This window comes from Pagrus major, chromosome 5, assembly GCF_040436345.1.
Source record: "Pagrus major chromosome 5, Pma_NU_1.0".
Classification (NCBI taxonomy): Eukaryota; Metazoa; Chordata; class Actinopteri; order Spariformes; family Sparidae; genus Pagrus; species Pagrus major.
Genome location: NC_133219.1, coordinates 38,580,567 through 38,605,055, shown reverse-complemented (window position 1 = coordinate 38,605,055; position 24,489 = coordinate 38,580,567). Strand labels below are relative to the sequence as shown.

General features: G+C 41.2%; 1 protein-coding gene across 1 annotated transcript in view; it reads right to left on the bottom strand.

Annotated features, from left to right (window-relative positions):
- The window catches only part of LOC140995715 (netrin receptor UNC5D-like), a 114,689-nt gene that overhangs the window by 76,652 nt on the left and 13,548 nt on the right, over nt 1–24,489 (bottom strand). Inside the window, exon 5 of the mRNA XM_073465792.1 lies at nt 8,880–9,095. Coding sequence (XP_073321893.1) covers nt 8,880–9,095 — 216 coding nt within the window. The remainder of the gene's footprint in view (nt 1–8,879; nt 9,096–24,489) is intronic.

Sequence of the window (24,489 nt, the reverse complement as noted above, 5' to 3'; positions counted from 1 at the left end):
TGCACTACTTTTTTAAATCACTACACGTGATATACACGCTCTTCACGGATATAAACCTTTAAACTTCAAGCCTGCATAAAGCCTGGAGCTTCATCTAATTTTGCCATCGCCTGCCAGCTCCTGCAGTTCAGTCAGTATTGCCTTAGTTAGCATGAAAATAGGTGGATGAAACCTCTTAATAACAAGAAGGCATTTACGAGTGACTTCATCATGATATTCTCATAATTGCATTGAGCTGCATCAAGTATTGCTGTGCATGCAGTCCCTGAGAATAAAGGAAATTATCTTGATAATTATTTCTGTCCTCTGCATATCTCATCCTAATCATCTCTCTGCATTGTTAAGCTGCTATAATATGTTCAAATGACCTGATGAGAACTTCATCGCTGGGAAAGAGTCCAACTACATTTTCTTCTGTGCTTCATCCAACTGTGAAGTTTAGAGTTAAGTGTTGAAATTCAGTTTATTTTTAAGTTTGGCAAGAACATCAGTCCTGCCTTAAAGGATAAAATCCGCCTTACTTCATCTTTTTTACACATCCTTTTGTGTATCATCGGTTTGAGAGGTGCATTCCAGAGGTAGTTTGCAATAATCTGTCTTTGGCGTCCCCATTTCCCCTCAACCTGTCTCATCTACTTCTACTTTACTTCGACCAGTATTTCCCAGAATGCCTTTCAACAAGGGGTGTGAGCTGTGCCTTCAATCTCTGAGGGGTTTCTGAGCAAATAAATATATTGTTGCTCACGACCCAACCACTGTGAACACTGGGGTGTGTCTGCAACCTGGCCCTTGCACGAAATGTCAATTGCCTTGTAGCTGCATTGCATTCTGGTCCAGTGGGGCTACTGTGGGTGGAAGAAAAAGGTATCTTTTTCTCTCCTGTGATGGATTTCTTGCTGTATGATTGTTGAATGTTGAGTCTAAAATGGTGAGTCTGGATAGAAGGTGTCAAGAGATTCACACTAAAAACCTGAAGTCAACAAACACAAGCAAAATTGACAAGGTGGGTATTTATTTTCTTGCTAAAGAAACCTGCTAAAAAATTCATCTGCAAACAGCTGCTGACAATGTTTTTTTTTATAGATGGGACCAGAATTATCTATAAAAAATGCAATCAATATCCATGCACACACTTGGCAGGATTGCCTGTCCTCTGGTGTTGTGCAGCACACAGTGCACAGTCCGTCTGCAGCTGGGGAACTCAAGGGCATTGTCAGCTTTATCAGTGCCTAGTGATTCATCAGGGTAGTTGGTAAATAAGAGATGCTATCAGGTGCTCCTGGTGGCATTGAGGACCCATGTCCTAATCAATAACATTCCAATTCTTCACTGATCTCCTTCTCTGATTAGCTGCACTAATCCAATACACAATGTTGCTGTCTATTACTGAGTGAGGACAAAGCCTTCCCGTGAAGACCGCCCTTATCTGTGGTTGAGTTTACTACTGATATGAGGCAGGCCCATGCCAGGGGCTGTGGCGAGATCATCCTCGGGCTCTTCTAATTGCTAATCCACTTGGACCAGCAGATAGAAAGGAGATTTCACTCGGCCTGGCAGCGCCACAGGCAGTTAAGTGCGGTTGTGATTGTTCTGAGACGTAACCATTTGGTGCACAGAGACGGAGTAAGTTTAGCTAAAATGGCCTCGGAATATTTTCAACTCCATAAAATGGGAATGGGAGACAGCGGAGTGGCACGGATAATGAACAGGTTAAGAAAAGGCAGGGCGGGTGGGCTGTCAGTCAGCGAAGAGTGGCGATGGCAGCAGGCACGTACTGATGTGGGAATGCTGATGAACAAGCCGAGCCTAATTTGACTTAATGAATATGAAATATGCATCAAATTTCCCTTTCAAAATGATCTGCGAAGAGCATAACGGATGGAAGAGGAAATTAATCTGCATTAACTAGTCAGTGTTTAGCTTCTGGAGACTGATTATGGAATGGAAGTGATTTCCAAATGGTCATGTTAGACGCATTAGTCCACAGATCTGAATAACACAGCCCACACTGTAGGTAAAGGATATAATCACGAGTTCAGTCATGTGTCATGCTTCTTTTTTAAAGCACAACCCAATTTGGATAATTGCAGTAACTTATCTGTAATTACTAGAGTTGTAATGTACAAGTCACGGTTACAGCGGGGACACAAAAACAAATGCATCAGTGTTTGTTTCCTTTTGCTATATTTTGATAAGATTTTAGAGTCAAAGACAGACAAAGTCATCTTTGCTGGGGCGGGATGTGGCATCTTACCATCTGGTGACTTTGGTTTTTCATGATAAAAATAAGGAACATTTCAGACCATTCAGCATTGCACCTCATGGACACTGAACAAACACTTTCCCAGAAAGGCAATAGGTCAAAATAAGCTTTAAAAAACATAAAAATAAGAAAACTTCCACCGTGGCTGTGTTTAAACAGTCAAAGAACCCAAAAGTTCTGTATTACAGTGTAGTAAGTGATACAATGAGTGTGTTCGATGTGTTTCAATCCACATATTTGCAACCTTGGAGCACATCGTACTTGTTTTATCTGCAACTCTCTCTCCGTTGCTGTTTTATCAGGACAAGGTACACAAACTATTTGATACAAAGATCAAATACACAACTTTTCTGGCTACAGGCTAGTTTTCAGTAGAGCTACTGAGTCCTTCTACGGACTAGCACCTCTTTTCTCCATATGTTGAAAAAGAAGCTGAGCAGCACATTTTAATTACAATGTTTGCATAAAGGTAGCTGCAAGGGTATCACAGGAGCATCTTGACTGAAAGATCAGGTTTGAGGGTGAACACTGGAGGGAAACTGAGGATGTGGAGGAGTCGTTAATCACACCATCTCCTGGAGCACGGAAACAGGAATATTAATAGAAACGTCCTCATGTAAACAGCTCGGAGTAATTCCTCAGTGGACTTGTTATTATTGGACATAATCAGATTATTATGTTGTGTGTGCATTAAAACTACATGTATTATGAATGGGGTTGCTCATAGTAATAACCCTTGAGAGAATTATCAGTAACTCTGCAGTTCTCAGATCTACGAAGTGTTTTAGTGTCTTTGAGTCCATTGTTTTGGTTTTCCTGGTTGCTACTGTTTCATTTCAGTCTCACCGCTCTCATCAGTGTCATTTCCAATTTTCAAATTGTAGGAGAGGAAAACTTATTTTTTGAGGTTCAATAGTTTCACTTTTAATTCTGGAGCCAGGACTTTCAGATTTTACATTGATTGATTGTTGCTGCATGTTGTAGCCTCGAGGCAAAGCAGGCTTTTAGTGTAGTTCCTCACTCTTATCTGTCAAAGACACTGATTGGCTTCCCCCCCTGCCGGCTGCTGGATGTTGATGTGGCGTACGAGGTGAGCTGGCAAATACCACCGAGTGAACTTTCCCTCGTACTTTCCCCGTGCACACAGAACAGCAAACAATTGAAGTTCAAAATTTCATTTTGCCATTATCAAGCTTACAACAATTTCACAGCACAGCAATCACACTATAATGAACTTCCAGAAGCAATTAAAGCCTCTTTCCTGTGGAGGGACCTTCATGAATACAAGAAAGACAGCTTTCTCACAGCCTCTAATCACAGAGCATTCCAGCCGAGGTGTCACATTGGCTTTGTCGTTTGCCAGAAAATCCCTTCAGGAGGCCTCAGTCAAGTCCTCTAATCAACAAGCTTCCACCTGATGAAAACTAATGGGACTTAATTGGTATGGCACGCCACAGCTTCCCTCATGCTTCAAATCATCACGTCGACCCGAAACTCAAATCAGAATTAGCTGAACATGTACTGGATGTAGACCTGGTGGAGTATTCACGCATTATTTTAAGATCTCCAGCTGTGAAAGTCTGAGTCTCTCCACATATCTGCTCATTGATTAGCCTGAGTCATGGTCTATACACGGAATAACTCAGCGCCTACTTAATTTGAGAAATGTGAAAACACAAATAAACAGAATGAAACTGCGGCTTTCAAAGAATTAAAATAATTGTAACAAGGAAGTGCAAATTAGGCTTTAAAACCATGATTAAAAACATGACAAAGGCATTTAGAACTGAATCTGATTTATTGAAGCTTCTCCAAAACCCTTAATTTCCAGAGCACAACACCTAATATGCCTAACAAGAGGAAGCAAAGGCCAATAAAGCAGGTGTTCTATTAAGATGGATAAAGAGAGAGAAAGTCATGTTCAAGCCAACCTGGTTTGTTATCGTAGGTCTTATACATTAATACAAGATTATAAAGGGCCACTCCAGTGATTCAGTGTTGTACTTCCACAAAGCTGGGAACTCCCAAGATAAATACATTAAACAGAGGCACATTCACTTACTGACTGCAGATGTGTCAAGCACCCATAACACTGGATCCTACATTTCCCATAATGCAACTGGGTAGCATCTCATTACAGCCTTTGTGCCTGGTTAACACCCATGCTTTTTAAGGGTCTCCATAAAACGGCTAATGAAACGGTAGTTGCTTCGGCAGAATTACGTGTTTCCTGCAGCCAAAAGCACGAAATGTACGTTACGCCCCACCCCCCATCAGCTCGCCATGGACTGGCAGCTCCTAGTGAACACGGTCGGACCAGGATGGAAAAACACAGCCTCCAAGAAGAGAGAGGCTAGTTTGAAAAAAGGGAATTAATTTCCAAGGTGGTCTTTTTGCAACCCAGGGCTGAGTCAGCAAGGACCCATTACTGGGCTGATGGCAGATAACATTTTTCAGGAAGTTGCAAAATCTAAAATAGCATTAAAAATACCTTCAACATGACTTTCTTCCAAACTTCTCTGTTACAAAAATGTTGTTTCAAAGCATTGGAAGGCAAAGAAAACATTATACAACTTTCTTCACAGGCACAATGAGTAAACAACGTTCGATATGTAAAATTAGTGGAATGCCCCTTTAATATATTTATGTCCTCTCATACTTTTTCTAGTTAGTGTGGTAGATCGAGCTTTCTTTCCATCTCAAAGTTTAAGCATTGTGCCAGAAACCCTTTCCTTTTGTTTGGGAACGATCACAGTCATCGTTGTGAGAAACCAACATTGATTGGTGGAATGAGAACCAGCAACAATCATCGGTCTCTCCGGTCTGATGCCGGGCTCACACTACCAGAATTTTGGGCTGATTTATCCCCCGTTCACCCCTCCTGACAATTGGAGGGGAAATCTGTTCTGGGACCTTGGTCGGCTCTGATGTTCGGCACAGATTATCTGGTAATGTGAGAGGTTTACAGATCCAATCTGAAACCCTCCAAACTGCTCGCATATTCATCTGAACCACCCCGATGAATTCAAATATATTTGATATATTTTATTTAAAATCTGAATGATTGCTTCAGTTTCTTTCCAAGCTGGATCACACTGGCCAATGAGGGAGACATCCCTCGGTTTTGCCAAGGAACGGTTAACATTGTAGCCCTCGAGGCTAACGTTAGCTAACATTCTACTGTAGACAGACATTACGACTACAGTAGACAGCCTGCGTTGACCATTTCTCCCAAACCATTTTCTCATCCGGACGTGTTCAGCATTCTGCTTTTGTTTTTTCTCACCATCACTACAATCAGGTGTGGCACCGCATCAGCCTCTCTTTTTGTTTACATCTGCTTCTCCCTTTAAGATCATGTGAGATCACGGGAAGTCCCTCTGGCATGATAATCGTAAGAATATCCTGCAGCGTAGACAGAAGAACATTTCTGTGTGTGATGCAACATGATTCTGAAATTGGGATGGGATGTTTAAAAGTCCTGTTGTCTGAGCTCGGCTTAAGTCACATGCTTTGTTGACCGATCTATCTATCCATACATCCTAACATTCTCCAGTATAGTTTTTTTTTTTTCAGGAAACAGTTGTAAACTGACATGTCAGGCCAAATTAAAGTTGTTGAACAAAAATGACTTGTGCTGTTGTTCCTCTCTGCAGGACAGTCTCAACTCATTTGTGATCCACTCAGAAATGGATCAGTTGGGAGGTGGGTACACTTGATTCAAAGAATTTTCTCTGAATTTTCAGTCGCTTGAAAAACTAAATCAATCTTCTTACTCAGCTTCTTACCATTAAAGACGGAGTTCCATCATAACACGTTTCTTTTTTTGTTAAAGGAGCTCTATGTCACAATTTGTATGTATAAAAATGTAATAATCACTTTTTTATTGGCCATATGTGAGTGGGAAATGTGGCGTGAACAGTGAGACCTTCCCCATTGCTGTGGACTATTTGTTTAAGTTGCTTAATGCTGCTGGACTGTGGATATTTTTGTTGAGGACTCTGGTCCTCAGCTCAGCGCCTCTCTCCGCTCCACTAACACAATCAACAGTAAGTAATGTTAGTCCAGAAATGGAGTCTGCTAAGATAAACTTACGACGAGCCTCCCCTCCCTTTAAACTTCAAAAAGTTTGAGGGATTTCAAGCGAGAGATTTCTGTCTGTGCTGTTTTCACTGGGTTAATGTTCCCATGCACCCATCAGGTTAAGCCTCTGAGTTAAAGTCTGAATAACTATGGATGTTTTTTTACCCTCGAGTTTAACTTTAATTGTGACTTACTTAGTCATAAATATTTAATGTCATAAAGAAATACATGAGTTTAGAGGGGGCTTAACCATTAGTAACAAACTACTACCGATATGTTGCTGTAACATGCATCAGTACCATCTGGTTTTTCTATGTTCATCCAAATGAAAAGATAAATTCATTGTTCCCTCTCAGAAGTTAATGAAACTCCACTCTCCACCCACACTAATGAAATTCTTTCAGGGTAAGCTCTTTAAGGTACGGTGACCCATAACATCTACTCTCTGGTAATGAACTGTAAGGCAGAGGCCCTTAAATTAAATATTAATTCAAAAATGTTATTTAAGAGCTGAAATATTCAAATGTGAAATAAACACAGGAGTTGTACTAGCTGCAGTCAGGGAGGAACTGTTGGCGTAACACAATTTCAGGAATGTGTGATCATAACAGAAAAATCATTTGAAAATCAGTCCTGTACGTTTCTGTGAGTGACGACTCGTGAAACTAGCTGAAATAGTGCTGATGTGGCAAAGTATGCCCACCCATCCATCCAGCTCTGCAAGGAGCTTAGAATAAGCACATACTGCACATATTGCTCGACCCAGCTATGATTACTGAGCTGCTCTGCCTTTGTTGGCGTTTCGACTTAAACCAGCTGAGGCCTCACTGATATTCTTATTGAAGGTCAGCCTGAGTAGCTGTGGACCTGAAACCATCTGCATGCTGAGAGAAATGCTACATTAACGCATGATGAAAGTTATATTTTAGATGGAAGAAAAATCTAATACAGAATGAAAAACCTTCATGGCTTTCATATAGATATTTATACTCGTCCTAATATTATTGTATTTTGCTGCTAAATTAAAACCTCACTTCTCACCCGGGTGGTGAGAGTCAGTGTTAACAGAGAAAACGATGTCTGCACTCTAATAACAACTTCTCACTTGAGAAGGAGCAAAAACTGTTTCCTCAGTGCTAAATTTGTCTTACCAGCTGTCATAAAGCAACAGTGTCATAAAGTATTTTCCAGCTTTTTTTTCAACCATAAACTGACTGACTGCTGGTTGTATTGAGATATATTCTAGCATATTTCCTGACATGAAAACATGACTATACTTCATGCATCATGAAGCTGAAAAAGTGTTGGTAATATTAACCAAATTTCTCACCAAAGACAGTTTTAAAAGATCTCTTTGTGCTCTTAATCCTCCACATTTATGAATTCATGGATTTTAGAAAAAAACACTAATTTTCTCTCAATAATTACAATGTAAGAAAATGAGACTAAATTCATTCCAGTCACTGCGGATCTGCATCTGTTTACGTACTTTGCTGGTAGTACTCGGTAACACATTGTCGAAATTCCAAGCGAGCTGAGCCAAAACTTAACAGCGAGGTGAAAACAGTGCAAACTACTGATTACTCAGAGACAATGATAAGTTTGTGACACAGACGTGCTGCACATCAACTGCAAATCGTGACCGCAATCCTTTTTTTTTAAATCACTCAACCTAGATTTTACCAGCCGTGGTGTAGAGATGAAGTGCAGATGTTCCCAGATGTTTGGTTCTCAATGAAAGGATCTCAGAAGGAAAAGCGAAAGCTTACCCAAAATACTCAGTACAAACAAAGAGGGGGAACATTAATATTTAAAAGGAGTTTCTGCTTCTGCTTGAAGAATGAATGAGCAGATAATAATTAAATATACAAGTGTGTGTGTGTGTGTGTGTGTGTGTGTGTGTGTGTGTGTGTGTGTGTGTATGTGTGTTTGTTCATGCACTTGTTAACCTCGCTAACAGGGATCCTTGATATCATGACAACAACAGTGGACGTCAAAGCCAACATGAGACATTTTTAAGCTCCCCAGTCTGACCCACCATGAATCATGCTAAAATCATGTCTCAAGCCTTCTGGTTAATTTTATAAAAAATTTGCCAATAGGGGACCTGTAGGTGTGTGAGTGTGTCTGCTAATTTTATATCATGAGCGACAGGAGACGCTGCTGAACGAGTCGATGCAGATTTTATTTTTGCAGAGTGAAAGATGGGGGAATGACAGCAAGTTATTAAACTATCACTGTCTGCTCTCCTCCAGATAGTTAGGCTTAAAATAAAAATAAAATCAACATTGGAGCATCTGAGGGAGTTTGCAAAAGTGTAAGTCTGTGTGTGCAATGCTGTGGAGTCAGTTCTGAGAATTAAACAACAGCCATCTCAGTTCCTGGTGTCCCACACTAGCTGTGACCTCCTCCATTATGAATCATGCCAAATCATCCACTGACTTTTCAGTTACACCCTTGATGGCTGCACAACCTTTCCCTGATACTACAAATGTTAGCACTGGCTGGAAAAGTTCACACAGCGTTATCTTACCGGTGTTGAGGTCCTTATACTCCTGAGAAAAGTGCTCATTCTGGTGAACCCATTCCCCGTTGCATTTGAAGAAGATCTGTAACGCGGGTGCGGCTCGACAGCGTAGCTTAATGGGGTTGCTCTTGACGATGTAGGCGTCCTCCGGCTCCTGGATGAAGTGCGGCAGGGTGCCCTGCACTGAGGGCAGGGCGTCAGGCTGGGCATCCCCCGTGGCACCTACAAATCAACACTTCGGTTACTTCATCATCCAGCGTCACTTTTAGAAGAACAATATTGAAATGAACAAAAGCTCCTCTGACAGACAGCTGGATACACAATTTAGCAGTGAAAAACACTTTTGCTTCGCTGACAACAGTATAACAGCTTAAGAATTTAAAACGATTGCTCAGTGGACAATGTTTTGTATTCCCCATTCATCAAAAGCTAACATATTATAGAAAGGCAGAGTATAAAGAGAGTACAATTTGTCCTCCATTCGAGGAAAACTGTTCACCACATAGCAATTTGCAGATGAATGAAATCAGAGCGGACCAAGTGGAGAGGAATTAGGTGGGGACTGATTACCCAAATTGTGGATGTGGAGACTGAATACATCTTATCTTACCCACAGGGCCCAAAATTTTGGTCCATACACAAACAGCCTTTGTGCTGCCGCCAACGTGCCACCATCTTTAATGACGATTCACAGCAGGTTACCCCCCTTTTCTTTTAGTTTGGCGAGTGCCCGACCCAGTTCACAACTATTGTTCATGGTGGCGGCTTATCGATCTGGGCACAGCTTTGGAAATAACAATCTCAGACTGGGTGAGGCCGTAACTTCGTATACAGGATTTATTTTTCTTTTTTAGTTTGAAATTAGGTCTCAGCCTCACATGGCGGCCTGTGCTGGCCTCCTCTCTGTAAAGCACAGCGCTCTGTGAGCCGGGACAATAAGGAACAAGATGTTTGTGCTCCTGCCATCCCCGGGATCCTTCTCAGAATTACACCTGAGTCCCATCAAGGCAGCTCCAGCTAAGCTATTCAGTGCCGTAAAAGCCCATGAAAGCTATTATGGCCCACATCAAATCCAATTCTGGCCTCTAAAATCGAATCGGCCCTCTCACCACCTCTCTCAATCAATGTTGTCCTTGTTAAATGGGTAAATGAATGGATGCAGGTGTAAAGAGAAGCCACGCATAAAACAAACAGGCAGAGGGGTGAATGAATGGAAATAATATGCTGACATTACCTTCTGTAGGACAGGTAGATGTCTTTATCATATTGCTAAACACGCTTTGTTTGTACTGTGTTGTCTTTGTGTTCAATAGATGAGAAAAAAAAGAAAGCGCAAGGCACCGACGGGGCTGCTGCAGATGTATTCTAATGAAATCCTCCATTAGATGGCGTGGTCAAATATATTATACGGTATGTCAACGTTTTAATATTCATGGCATGCAGAGAGATTTGCTTTGTGATGTAAAAGCAGGCAAATGACATGGAATTATGGGTAGTGATGAAAAGTAGCAATGTAACTGTATACCAGAGGTGGAAGAGAAAAAAAAATACATTTACTTTAGTTACTGTCACAAATAAGCCTTTATTAAAAAAGCCTTCATTTTCCTGGGAGCTTTAGTGCACGATGGCATCGTGAAAGCGAAGACTGTAGGGAACCAATCTAAATGCTGATGATGTCATTACATTTCTTTGCTATAATGATACATTATGCAAACCACTCAATTATAATATGATAATAGTCAAACTATCCTGATAAAAATCCTCCAGCTGATGGCATACACGTTACATTTGATGTTGTAACATAACCTTTAATTGCATGCATGAAGATTTTACTGTAAAAAACCAGTTGGTGCTGAGAAACGTGACTAAATGTGCCTCCACCTTCACACTATCTGTGATGCAGCCAACAGATTTACAGCCAGTTGCGTATTCATGTCCATACATGACATTTAAAAAAACACAAACAACAATGAGAAAAGAACACGGTGTGTGGAGAAAATCAATGCTGCGATGATTTCCTAACTTCTGAAAATCAAAAGGCAGGCCTGCAATTTGAGCCCATGTTTTGCACTCAGAGGGACGGCAGCATTTCTTTGTCCATACATATCACCACATGTGGAGGGAAGCCATTATCTGAGCTGCCACTGCCACAAGCTGTCCACACACACCGAGGTGGTCTCCGTCTCAGCTCTTTGCCGTATAAATTATGCCACCTCAGCGTCAAACAGCCTTTTTTCCTCTATTTTACAATTTATTGCAACATCGTGCAGGTAATTATCATCCTCATCTTTAGGCAAACTGTTGTATGTTCATGGTACTTTGTGGAGTCTAGTGCGACCCGTGCCTTGTCAACATGTATCTGTGGGAGAGCTATTTTCAAAAGAACATCGCTGTGGCCTGTCTGCACACCGTGCTGCGTCTCAGGCAAACTTTTTTGAGATGTTTTCTACGTAAAAAGCAAAGTCTCTCTCGCTGAGTGCACATTAATCAGAAAGAGCAGACAGCTTTTTACATGAGCCGCTTATCTTGCAGCATCTTTAAACAGCAGATTACAGTCTGACTAGTTCATGAACTGCAACACCGCTAAAAAGATTTAGTTTTGCTTCATGAATATATAAAAGAAGTACTTACACGTGGTGTAAATAATGGCTACTATTAACTGTAATACTGTATGATGTCGGCAGTAAATCACTTTTAAATAACCCTGGAAGGAGGATAATGTGAAGGATGATTACATCAGAAGCAAACAAATTAACATTCATGGTCCCTGTTTTTTATTATTTTACCGCATGTTATGAGTTAGTTGAAGGATTACATAAAGTCAAACATGCATTGACATAAAAAGTCAAGAACACAGCAGCTTCATTAGCACCGTAACAGTTCACTTTTCAGAGGTTCACAGCTAAACATCACCAAAGACAGATGATAAATAAAGTTCAACCAAAGCCAATATGAGGCATCAAAAGTCTGAGCTATCCAGTACACGTGTGCATGTGGATGTTGATTTAAGTTAAGATGTTAAGAAATGTCAATAGTTCCCTCTAATATTCTGTATTGTTTCACATAGTTACTTTGTAAACTATACTGTCACTGACTACTGAGCTCTGTACCGTCATGATTTGAAATGCCTCCCACACAAAGCTGTGGGAGAGAAATTGAAAGTTTATTGCTCCTCACTTCACTAACGTTACGCCTCCATGTTCCGTTTATTACTGACTTATTAAACCGGTTCAGTAAAGGTGAACCCAAGACGCTCGGACACATCTGAAAGAAAGACATTAGAAAAGAAACACAACCACGAGGTTGTTATTTGCATTTTCTTAGCTTAACATCCTCAGTATTGCTAGCCAGCTAACTTTGTTTCGAGTTTCTGAGGCTGAACGCAGCTTCGTGTGGTGTTGAGACGAAGATCCTTTCAATCCCAGCACGTAGATGTATGGTCGGTGGTGAAGGGTGAGTTCAGTAGAGCGGTATGCTAACGAGCAACTGCTGCCTTATAGTAACTCTGAGAAGACACACTGCCTCAAAATTCAAAAACACATAGCTGCCAGTAACCACTCTGATGGACAGCGTTATGTTATTAATTCTTTTTTTGTTTTTAGCCTGTTAATTACTGATAATGAATGTCAAAAAACAGAAGCATGATTGCCGACGCTGACTACAGATCAAGAAAACAGCTTTTATCGCTTTCACAAATTCACACGGAAGGCTGCTAATAAAACTGAAATTATTCAACCAGAGAGAAACACTGCTTCAACATAATTTAAAGCACTCACACATTTAATGGCAGGGGCATGTAATCCTCCTCCATCCAGCACCTTCCCCGGCACCACTCTAATCAGCTAATTGCTGCTATGATGAATAAAAATAGTACGACACTGCAGAGCCCAGACGAGCCTTTTCACTTTTGCACAACAACTAATGATGAGCCACGTCCTTTTTTCTCTCTTGGTGTTCAAACGTTCAGCAGATTCAAAGGTAGCAGATAATTGGAACAAGGTGACAATCCACGCTCCATAAACCTGGAGCCGTAACGTTGGCCGCTCCACTCGTGATGGATGCTCATAAATATCAGCCTTAATGAAGGAAATGACTTCGCGCCAATAAGTCACTTATTTCCTCATTATGCTGGTTAATTTTAACACTGCCTCTAAAATGCTCCCTCACCCTGCTTGCTGCCAGTCACAGGTTTCCACCTGACTTAACATGAGGCTCAGTGCAGCGGACCTGCAGCTGATAAATACCCTGGGTATCAATCTGCATACAGGGACACAGACGACATGGCGGCGGCACTGTCGGCTCAGGCTGGCTGACAATGCCGGGGAGCCAGGGGACCATGTTGAACAAAAACAGATTCAAATCAACAATCTCTTAGAGACATGCCAGGGCGACGAGCGCTACGAGGCCTGTTTGGTTATGCAAGGAAGGACTAAGGCATTACAGGTTTTAATGATGAGTGTACAGTCATGGAGCTTTAAAGAAGCAGCTTTGGACTTTTGGATTATATTTACTGCAAAACCAGTTGTTAGGAAACGAGCTCTGCTAGTGGCAATGCATCCCTCGAGGTCCACAAACAACATATTGACAATTTTGTGAAGTTGGTGAAGGGGGTAATGGGGTTTCTTCATTCTTGAGCATTTATTTCTCATCCAATTACTATTTCAGAATTGACCCTTCCTAAGTCCTGCCCACTTACGCTCTGTGCTCATCATCTGTACGATAGTTGAGCAAGCTGGGGACCCGGATGAACCTCAAGTCAACCTTCCTGTTTCCTGTCAAAATCATAATTCCAGACCAAGCCAGGCTAAAAATCAAGGTGCGATTTGCACAAACTTTAGGTGAAAACATTAAAAAAACTAAAGTTATGACCAGAATGTGAAGAAATCTAAACAGAAAGAGTAACTAATGATTCAGTAATGAGTAACTACTCAGTATCACGTTTCCTTTTACTTGAGAGGGCACAAAAAGTAACTAATGGATAAGTAATTTGTAATTAATGAGTCTACTGGGTCACTAGTTAGTATTATGTTTCAGTTGAGAGGCACAGAAAAGTATCTAATGATTAAAAAATGAGTAATTAATGAGACTACGTGCTACATCAGTATTTTGTTTCAATTTCCTTAAAGATACACAGTAAGTAATGACCAATTTCTACATATTGCACCTTTAATGTTTGAAAAAACAGACTTCATTCTCTTATGTGAACTGTATTAGAGCTGTTACTCTGTGTATCGGGTAGTGCTTCAAAAAATCTGAAGTAAATTACACAGAAATCTGCAGCTGCAAAATATTAGCATGGCGTGAAAAATGGGATTTGGCGAGAGCCCAGCTGAATGTGATTCTGAAACAATTACTCTTTGAAAAGTAAATGATGTCAAAACAAGACTCGTATTGTATTAACTGGCACTGGCATGTCTTAACACCACAACCTCATTCTTGCAACTAGACTGACAGCTTGCCTCAGCGTTAGTCCTTTGCTAACCCCTCCTAAAAATGGACACTGGAAGAGAAGGGTTTGGTGAAAGATCAAGCTGACAGCGCTGTACGCTTCCTTTGCCGGGTCTCCTGACTGAGTCGGACATGACTATTTCACACAACCCCTCTACAGCCCAAGTCCTTTTTAAAACCACACATTCTTCCTCTCACATCTGCAATATCACTCGGGACTTCTCATGGATTTTTTTTTTTTACAGGAGCTGAGATAGGCTGAGGGCAAAGATGAGGAGCGTCAGCCTCAGCGGTGTGAGTATCGGCTTTACATGGTGAGTACCCTCTCAGCCTTTCAGCAGGAGTCCGCCTCATTTGAAAGGCAGAGAGTGGGGAGATGTCAGACTAATCCTTGACACTAAAGGAGAAAGAGTGGCTGAACAAAAAAATGCTGCACACGACAGGACTGGAAGACCGCTGAGTGAACTCCACAGTATAGGTGCTGGAGACGCCGAGGACAGCTCTGAACACACAGTCAAAAAATAACACACAGTCCCATTTGTGATAATTGTTGGTAAAATCACTGACATTTTCTCTCACGCTAACCACGATATGAACTCTAAGAGAGAAATCTGATTCAAATCACAAGGCACCAGGAGTTTGCATGCTAAGCTGTGTACAATTTACATCATTGCCAACCATTTCCCCAAAGCACACTCTCTATTTTAGGATGCATTTTCTACTTCACAGGCTTCCTCTGGTTTCAGTTAATACCAGCGCAGTTAAAAAAAACTCCACAGTATCTGCTCTGCTTGTTGTCCATGTCAGTGCATTTAGGTATCACTGTGTTACTGTGCAGTCCTGAGGAACGAAAGACCGCTGTGTTCACGTTCCTTTGGGAAACTGCGACACGAGTTCGCCGGCCAGATTCATATAATTTCTTCTTCTGTTGTTTGTCTTTGTAGTTTGATTTCTGTTTCTTGTTAGGTAGCCTGCTCTTAAAAATACCTAAAACATCAATTAGTCATTCAGTTACTTTATTGACAGAAAATCTGTTGGCTCTATTTTGATAACCGATTAATTGTTGGAGTAATTTTTTAAGCAAAAATGATACTCACTAATTGAAGCAGCTCAAATGAGATTATCTGCTGCTTCGCTAAGCCTTCTATGTAAATTGAATATCTTTGAATTTTGGACAAAACAAGGAACTGAAGGTGTTTTTCTTACATTTCACAAACCTAACAACCAAACTGAGAGGCAGCAATCTTGAGCTGAACTTTTCAGTATTAGTAACAATGGAGCGAATGCTATTTCATCATTCATTTTTATACTAGTTTGCAATTTTTATTTCAAAATACGCTTTTTCAACAGTCTGTTTTTGTTTCATATTGGCAAAACTTTTCCTTCATGTCATTTTTTTATTTCATGATGTGACCCTCTAAACTTTCAATCCCACCCTCTCTCTCTCTGCTAGTTAGCGAGTTAGCTCCTTTTAGCTAGAACAACAACAGCCCAAAGTAATTCTGAATCAATCAGCTACATGCTGCATTAACTCACCTCGCACCTTTTTTGCTTTACAAGGCTTGACGCTGCTACCCATCAGCATCAGTGATATATATCTTTTTTACTGTGTAGGACTAAAGCTTGCATTTGGCTGTAAAACCATGTGTTGTAGAATATAAATAATAAAGGACCTATAACATTACGTAATAACGCAGGACTACATTAGTTGATATTGTACTTTTTGTTGGAAATATCCTTCGCCAAGGAAGTTATGTTCATGGTTCAGTTTCTTTGTGTGTGGGCCAAAGAAGAACCCATCAAATTTTGGGAGCGTATCTGAATCCCGGGGCGGATCCACAAATCCTTCGTCACGTTCGTTGTGAGAGGGCATTCGGTGGAAATAAATGCTCTACATCTTAAAAAATCCAGTAGATGGTAGTAAAGTTTAATAAGTGTGTGCCCCGTGTACAGAGGATGTGTCCCGGCTGCAGTGGCCCGGGGTTCAAATCCAACCTGCGGCCATATCCCACATGTCATCTCCTGTCTCTTACCCTGTTTCCTGTCACTCTTCACCTGTCCCGTCAATGAAGCCAAGAAGAGGCCATGGAAAGAAAATATATAATATACTCCAGTATTCCTCCTGGGTCGTCTACACATGTAGCTGCTCAAACACTGGCTCTATTTTAACAATGATTTTTTTTCTCAAACTTAAGTGTGGCTATGGAAATGTGAATGCACACATATGCAGCTAATTATGCTCCACCAGAGATAATAAGGAATAATGATCAAAACTCTGCTGAGATGATGAGGCTTCAGTTTGGCACCACCACAGTTTGACATGCAGAAATTCAAATAGTATTGGAAAATATCCAGACTTATAAAGTGGTTGTGATTTGCAGATTTGCAATCTGTCCAAGAGCCCTTCATGCTACAAGCTACACGCTACAAATCATTTTTCATATACAGGAGACGGCAACTACATAACTACTACTTTAAAGGTGCACTATGTAGTTTTGGGGAAGACATTTTAAATCAGAAGAGAAAAATCGCAACCTGACCTTAAAGGACAGCACAATGTCATACTTGGCGGACAGTGGTCTAGGGACCTGATTTTCCTCTGATTGCTTATTCAGTTATAAAAATATATTTCTGAGTTTGTATTATTAACTCATTAATATTGTAAATATTAAAATTCTGGGTTTGAAGTTCTTAACCGTATAGACAGACAATAAAAGGACACACAAAACTACACAGCCCCAACTTTGAACGCACAAACACAAGCACATGCAGGTATCCCTTACGTACATACACAGGATGTACACACGGTCATATTTTTACCACCATGCCCACCTGCACAAAGACATCAGAGCAAAGCAGCTGTGTCTGCTAAGTAACAGAGAAGAAAATAACTCCTAGCAAAAGATTTTCATTTTTTTTTCATCTGCTAGGTGTTCTGCCCCGGAGGGGATTAGTCCCTTTGTGGGTGATGAGTCAATGTGTGCAGCCTCACTGCATTAAAAGAAGGAGCTCGCCACATTGTTTACAGATACACATTTTGTAGCATGACATTGTCAAACAATATTCCCACTCCACCCCCCCAACCGCCGACTGTACGCTCCTCAGTAAAGCCTCTTACATGGCCTGTAATCAATTTTAAAAGGTTGAATGGTATGAAAAGCAATTACACAGCACATGTGTCCGCTGTCAGGCAGCTGGCGAGGCTGCAGCTTGAGAGGTGGGCTCCCCAGTGATTACAGAGCATAGATCTGGAGCTGTGTCAGTTATAGGTTGTTTCTGTTAGATCCTCCTGTTACACCAGAGGCCCGAGCAGCCTTACAGGCCTGATTGTCTGAGACAGCCTCTGACAGTTATTGACAGGCCGCTGCACTTCCCAGAAAGGTCAACGGGGAGAGAGGGGAGAGAGACTGGGAAGCAAAAATCCTGATGTTCGGGGCTGCTCGCATATCCCGTTTCTGCTTATTCTCAGAGTGGGATGCTTTTCTTTTTGTATTATCTGAAGAACCTGCTTAAGGAGCGACGGGTCGATATTGGCATTTTATTTAATATCAAATATCTGCCACTCATGATACGCAGCACTTCTTCAATGACGGTACATAAGAAGAAAACAATAAAACATATTTTTGTCTTTGGATGTTTGGTAACCTTATGAGTTTACAGCAACTCCCTTCAAATTCCTAACGCTTCTTCTGCCGCTCTATATAACCTACTGCCGACTGATACCACACAATATGTATTTGGCCTAGAAAGCTTGGAAAAGCCTCTTTCCTCAGAAAAATCCTCCGCTCAGAAAAAATGATGTTTAATATCTACAGAAGTTTGTTTGGAATAAGTAAATAAATGTCGGAACCCAACAGACTTCACTGCCTTTATCATAAAAGTATGTTATAAATATATGATGTTATAAAAAAGTTTAAAGCAGCCTAAATAGTGACATATATACATATAATAGTGCATATTTCCAGATACAAGGTCAGACCATTGACACAAAGATGGATGGAAGAAAGATGGAAGATGGATGGAGCCCTTTCATTGGCTCTACATTCCCTCAACCGCACAACGTCCGTATTCCTACGCACAATTGCAGCTGTACCTGCCGGATACCGTCCGCTGTATCACGTCGCAGATGAGCTGTTCGGTCGGACTCTAGCTGCTGTCTGACGGCAATGTAAAGCACCAAAATGTTCAAAATGTAGCGTCAGTTTAACGGATATATAGATATTTGTTACGTGTTACGTCTAAAATACGACAGGCGTCAGTACAACGCTCTGCTTCCCTGTTGGTGTTACGCGCAGAGGGAGAGCTGACGGTCATCTAAGCCAAACTATTACTTTAACACCTTGTCTCTTATTAGAAACAAATGACAAAACACAACATATTAATACATTAGAAGAAAGACTGGACATGCAGCTTGAACCTGACATCAGTACCGTCACTGAATCTTCACACATTCAACCCATCAACACCCCTTCAGTTTCTTATTCGAGCTCAGCATATCTTTCCGTGTCGACACACTGACAGATGAAAAACCTGTGAAATCCTAAAAGATCACACTACGGCTGTAGCAATGTGACGCATGTTTTCACAGGGCCAGGAGCGACATTTCCCCACCAACATGCGTTCAGGTGTTGTCTTCGATCTATGAGCCATTCAGTGATATTTCACTGTGCAGCTGCTGAAGATACCGTCCGCATCAGCAGCTCATGTAGGTGTTGATTAAAGAAATATGAAATAAATAATTTCTGTGACTGAAAGGCAGAATTCAACCTCATAATAATGTAGAATATGTGTAAAGTTTGGGAAATATGAAACAACAATCTGTGTAATAATAAAGGAGTTATTAATCAACTTAATATGAAATGTTAACATCAACAACACTTTTTACACGTCAAGTTTTATCGCCACAATATTGCTAAAGGCACAGTATGCAATTCCTGCCACTAGGGGTAATAATATTATAATAATACAACCAGAACAAAAGATATAAGTACTTTGGATCATGGGAGTCGTTGTCTTTGTTGTTAAACAGCTGCTGAAGATCTATCTACGTGACTCAGCCACGTTTTATTCACGATACGATACACGATACATTATGCTGATGATGTTACTTTGTTTCCCCAGGTGCCCCCGAAAAAAGACCCCAAAAAAGTTTCTCTCTCGGCCTCACAGTTCACTGAGAAACGGCTTGTTAGCATTGTTAGCAGTTATAATGGATACCGATGGGTCTACCAGTAAGCTGCTGGCTCATCAGCATTACATTTGCGTCTCATGTATAAACATGAGGTGTCTGCTGTCCTAATCCTCACAATACTGCTGAATCAATCCGCCCTTTATTAGACTTCAAGCCACTGTAGAAAATGTTGTTGCCAGAAATACTGATGACACTGATTTACATTTTACTACAGAATGTATCCCTGCCATGGATTGTCCTGTAGGCAAGCCAACCTCGCCTTTATGATCACAGGCTCATCAGATTTAAAATTAATCCTGGGGTGGCGGATGGGCGTAGATAGATCTGTTGTCAGGATGTTTGATTCATCGACACAAGCCTCGTGCAACAAAAAAAAAACTTGTTATGTAATCTTATAAGACAAATTAAATTCATTTTACGCTCTAATGTTTCTCTGTTTGATGATCCAAGGTGTTTGAAGAGCGTTTTGTCACAAAATTAATTTGCTTCTCTTCATTTCTCTTAGTGAAATTATAACCAGAGACTTCAGATGTGTTTTTTTGGAGAAGGTAGATGTTATGTTTTATCTCCACAGGCTGGGGAAAAAGGAGCAGTGACGCACTTTTACATTGTGTTGGCTCTCTGCTGGAGCACACTGGATTTGAAATGAAACAATGACGGTGAGGTAAAGGTGTTGACTCTCTGCTTTAATTTGAGTGCTGTTGAGAAAATATGGCTCTTTTTATACAATTCCCTCCAGAAGTAAGGGAAAGGAAGTAATGTGCGTTAACATAAAGTAAGGAGAGAGAAGAAGACGACTTCTACAAGTCACATGATGAAGGCGAGCAAGAAAGAAAAAATATTTAAAAACCAAATTTGTTCTGATTATCGGGCTATAAAAGATCAACAGCTACTACAGATACAAAAACCTTCAAACACAGTTGAAGCCTGCGTGGACTTTTAGAGTGTGTGACGTGAATAAAAACCAACATAAATCAAATATTACAGAGATGATTTTCTCCCTAAACTGAGACACTTGTACCTCGTTTGAAAAGGTCCGCAGCCCCTTCGATAGAAACGTGTCTGGCTGACTGAACGGCTTTGATCACTCTTTCAGCGATGGCAAATGCCTTAAGCGTCACCTGTGCCGTCTCCTGGCACACTTAAATTGAAAGGCCAGAAACTAATTACCAACTGCGACTGCCTGACAAAGCTCCAATTCCGACTCATTTTCCCTGTCAAACAGAGGGGGGGGGGGGGGGGGGGTTGGCGGACGCTGGAGCTTGTCAAACACAAGACTCTGTCGTAAGCCTGGCTCCCCGTGCCACCTTCCAACACCCCCAACCCCTTTAGACTCTAACTGTCCAGCTCGCTTGCTGTCTCCTGATGTGAGAAAAAGTGCACAGCGGCTCAGCGGTCGTGAGGTAAATTGAATCTCAAAAGACGAGAGCCATACGGTTGGGGCTGATTTATTTACAAGCTGGCTGATGAGGGCCACAGAGGGCCCACACTGGGATTCAGGGGGAAATGGCCTCTAAACCCCGAGCTGAGGCGGCTCTGATAAATCTTATTTAACACTCTGCTTTTATACGGAGGAAAAACTCTCAAGGTGCTTCCACCACCAGTGTACTCGCACAATCGCAGATACAGACAGAAAACAGATTCTATGCATTAATGCAACCCCTCTGGCCCGGCTGAATTTTTTATTTTCCAGATTCCACTGCGGCACAACAGTAATTGGAGCATGCTGTTTTGTAGTCCACGCAACATTTAGTTTTTCAGGGTCACCGGACTCGAGCCGATTGCAAAAAGCATTCACATGGTGGAAAGCAAACAAACGTGACAGGTCCATCAGAGACGTCTCCAATCCGCATTTTATGTGGTTGAACTTTGATTTCTCTGGATTTGCATGAGCAAACTCCACCGCTGCGTGCACATATCAAGCGATCAAACTCGTGACCTTTTTTGGCTCTTAGATGACAGCACTAACCACGACGTAACATTAAAGTGAGCCTGTACAGCTTTGTCTGAACTGCAACCACTGTGAATCTTCACATACGTATACAGCATATGCATTGTTTTCTTCACATGAGAGTATCAAAAAAGAACAAAGAGTATAAACTTTGAGTTACATGGTATCATCAGTAAGCCATGCTGCACTTTTCTGTGCTTGGATCCTAAGGACAAATCGGTGTTTAGGAATATTGTTGGATGAAACTGTAACTGCACCTCATACATGCTGAAAAAGGACAAAATCGTAGCGTGTAGCATCACTCTGTCCCACGGTTGGTCTGATTTGCGTAAATGAAATGCACCAGAAACATGGAGACCAGCCCTTTTTCAAGCTGCCTTGGTGCACGCCAACGTCTCAAACTTCACCATACGATAGCACAATTAGAGGTTTCACAGCAAAATCACCTGTATATCTATCGAAAGTTTGCTAACAATAGCCACCAAAGGTTAGCGGTCACACCAAGCTGTAGCAGCGACAGTCCCGACTGCAACGTGACATCTGGAGGCAAATCAGAGGAAACTGGTAACTTTTGCCGTGAACATAAAGAAAGATGGCAAAGATGAAGGAAAATATTCATTTTCTCCAGAAGCCAATATGCCAATCTTCCCTCGCAACGAAGCATTTCGTCTTTCAGCTGTCAGCTCCGTCTCATTGATTTATGAATATATCATTTAGTAATTGATAGAGTGGTTTGCTGGAGGCCCTTGTTAATATTTCACTTGACCTCTCACCAAATTGGAGTTTATCATCTCTGACAGATGACTTCGCCGTGTGAAGGAATGCGAGATTTGTGAAATGAAAGCTGTTGCTACCCCCCCTCTCTCTGTTTCATTAAAAATGCAACACAGAAACCTGCCGGAGGTGCGGCGTAATGAGCGGAAGCAGGCACCTGGGTCCTCAGTGGGTCCTATTCATGTGGGCTACCGCACGGCTTTGTCTGGGAAACCTCATATTTCCTATCACCAGAGGTTAACACAGAGCTTTCCTGTAGGATGTAATTATGATCCAGTTGGCAGGAGGCTTTGCATTTCATCAGTATATTTATATTAACGGGTGTGTTATGTGCCTTATATATGAGCATTAATGTTGTATTATGTACTTAAGTGTGAATATAATAAGTAGTACATCCACCAACCTACACATGATACGGTATCAGGCAATATGTAGGAGGGATTAGCGTGTAATATATAGGCGATGTGCTTCCATATCCATTAAAACGTGGATAATTCAATCTTCATTACCGTCCATTATGAGCGGCATCGCATTATAATTATGTAAAATGAGATCCTATCACGAGCAGGCAGGAGGAGGAAGGGGAACTGATAGGCCTGTTTTTGAAGTGTTCCCCCCCAGCAGGGATGGGATGGTTACAAGCGGGTAGATATTATCTCCTCTGACACCCATTGTGTAGCTCAACTCCCTCTGCAGAGGCACAAGCCTGGAAGCATTGTTGGAATTGATTTAGTGAACGGGGCCCCAATCTTTGGACACTTTGCTGCTATTGACTGCTGCTTCAAATCAGAAATTCGAACAGAACTCAGTCGGGGATTTAATTAAAACTCAAAAGAGGGAATGACTGACATTGCGGACAGGGTAGTTGCGAGAAATCAATTGTGCGATGCAAATGAGTTTCAAATCCCTGCTTTGCCTTCTGCTTCTATTATTTATTTATCTTTTTCTTTTTTTATTCTTCCTCCGCAGCTCTGTGCCGCATTCTTAACTGGGGGCACGGCTCCATCTTTATTCAGCAGTTAAGAAGATAAGCAAATGTTTTTAAGCTCATTACTAAAATGTGTGCCATTACGATTGGATTGCCACCCCATTTTCATGTCATTCAAAAAAAAAGCTGTCAAAGATCCAAGTAATGCCAATATGAAAGAGAGAAATCCAGCCTGAAACACTTTTAAATCAAATATAACAGCTATTGGTGCCGTCTGTTGTGTTTCTGAGTCCTGGCGTATTTTTTTTTTTTGTATTTTTGTGGATACCTAGCCAAATGTAAATGAGACGTCAGGATATTTGCAGCATAACTACGGCACAGTTTGATGGCAGAACATAATTCAGCTATCTGAAAAACATCAACAGCAAACCGTCAAGTTCTGATCTCAGTCCCTCAGAATGAAAGCAGTCAGGGTTTTTTGTCTGGAGTTGTCATTTTGCACCAAAAATCACACAAGAGAAGGAGGTTATTCCTACTCCAAACTATTCCTATTACTCCCTCCACAGTGGAAACCACAGCCTGAACACGAGTTATGTGAGGCAGGCTGAGGGGAACTGAACAAACCAGAGAGGCAAAAATGACTGTCGCCTGGCAACACCGGCACACAATTTTTGTTTTTGCTTATTGTCGTCTGGCAAAGGCTGAATAGGCATATTGCTCGAGAGAGAAGTCATTTCAACAGATGATTGGCAGATCTCTTATTCGCTCAAACATCACCGGCTACATCTGATTGGACGACGGGGCATGTCTCTCAGAGCTCCATTGGTTCATGCTTTTGATTGTCAAACTGTAAGAAACACGACGGCCGCCCTGGAAACATTTGTTTCTTTAACAAAATACGTTTTTAAGGAAATTGGAGGCAAAAAAAGCAACATTGTTCTGAAACACAAGCTACTATTTTTAAGGTTTAGTGATTATTAAAAGCTGCACTGTTTTTATATGAATGAAATTGGAAAGCAGTCGCCTGTAGTGATGAAACCATCAGAGGATTATCAGCCAATTCTTCATTTCTCAGCTACATCTTGTTGTTTTTAGTTGGGTTTTTTTTTTTTTTATCAGGATTTGTTCAAGGCAAAATCAGGTAAAATGAGAGTGAATATTGGACTTTTATTTGACAGAAATAATGCAGCTTGGAAAACTCCTGCAAGTTTACTATACACGGTACATACAATATGTGTTGCAGTGTTTAATTTAATAAATGAATAAATGCTGTTTAACTTGTTTTGAAGGAGGTCTGATTAGCCAACTTCACTTTTAAGCTCTG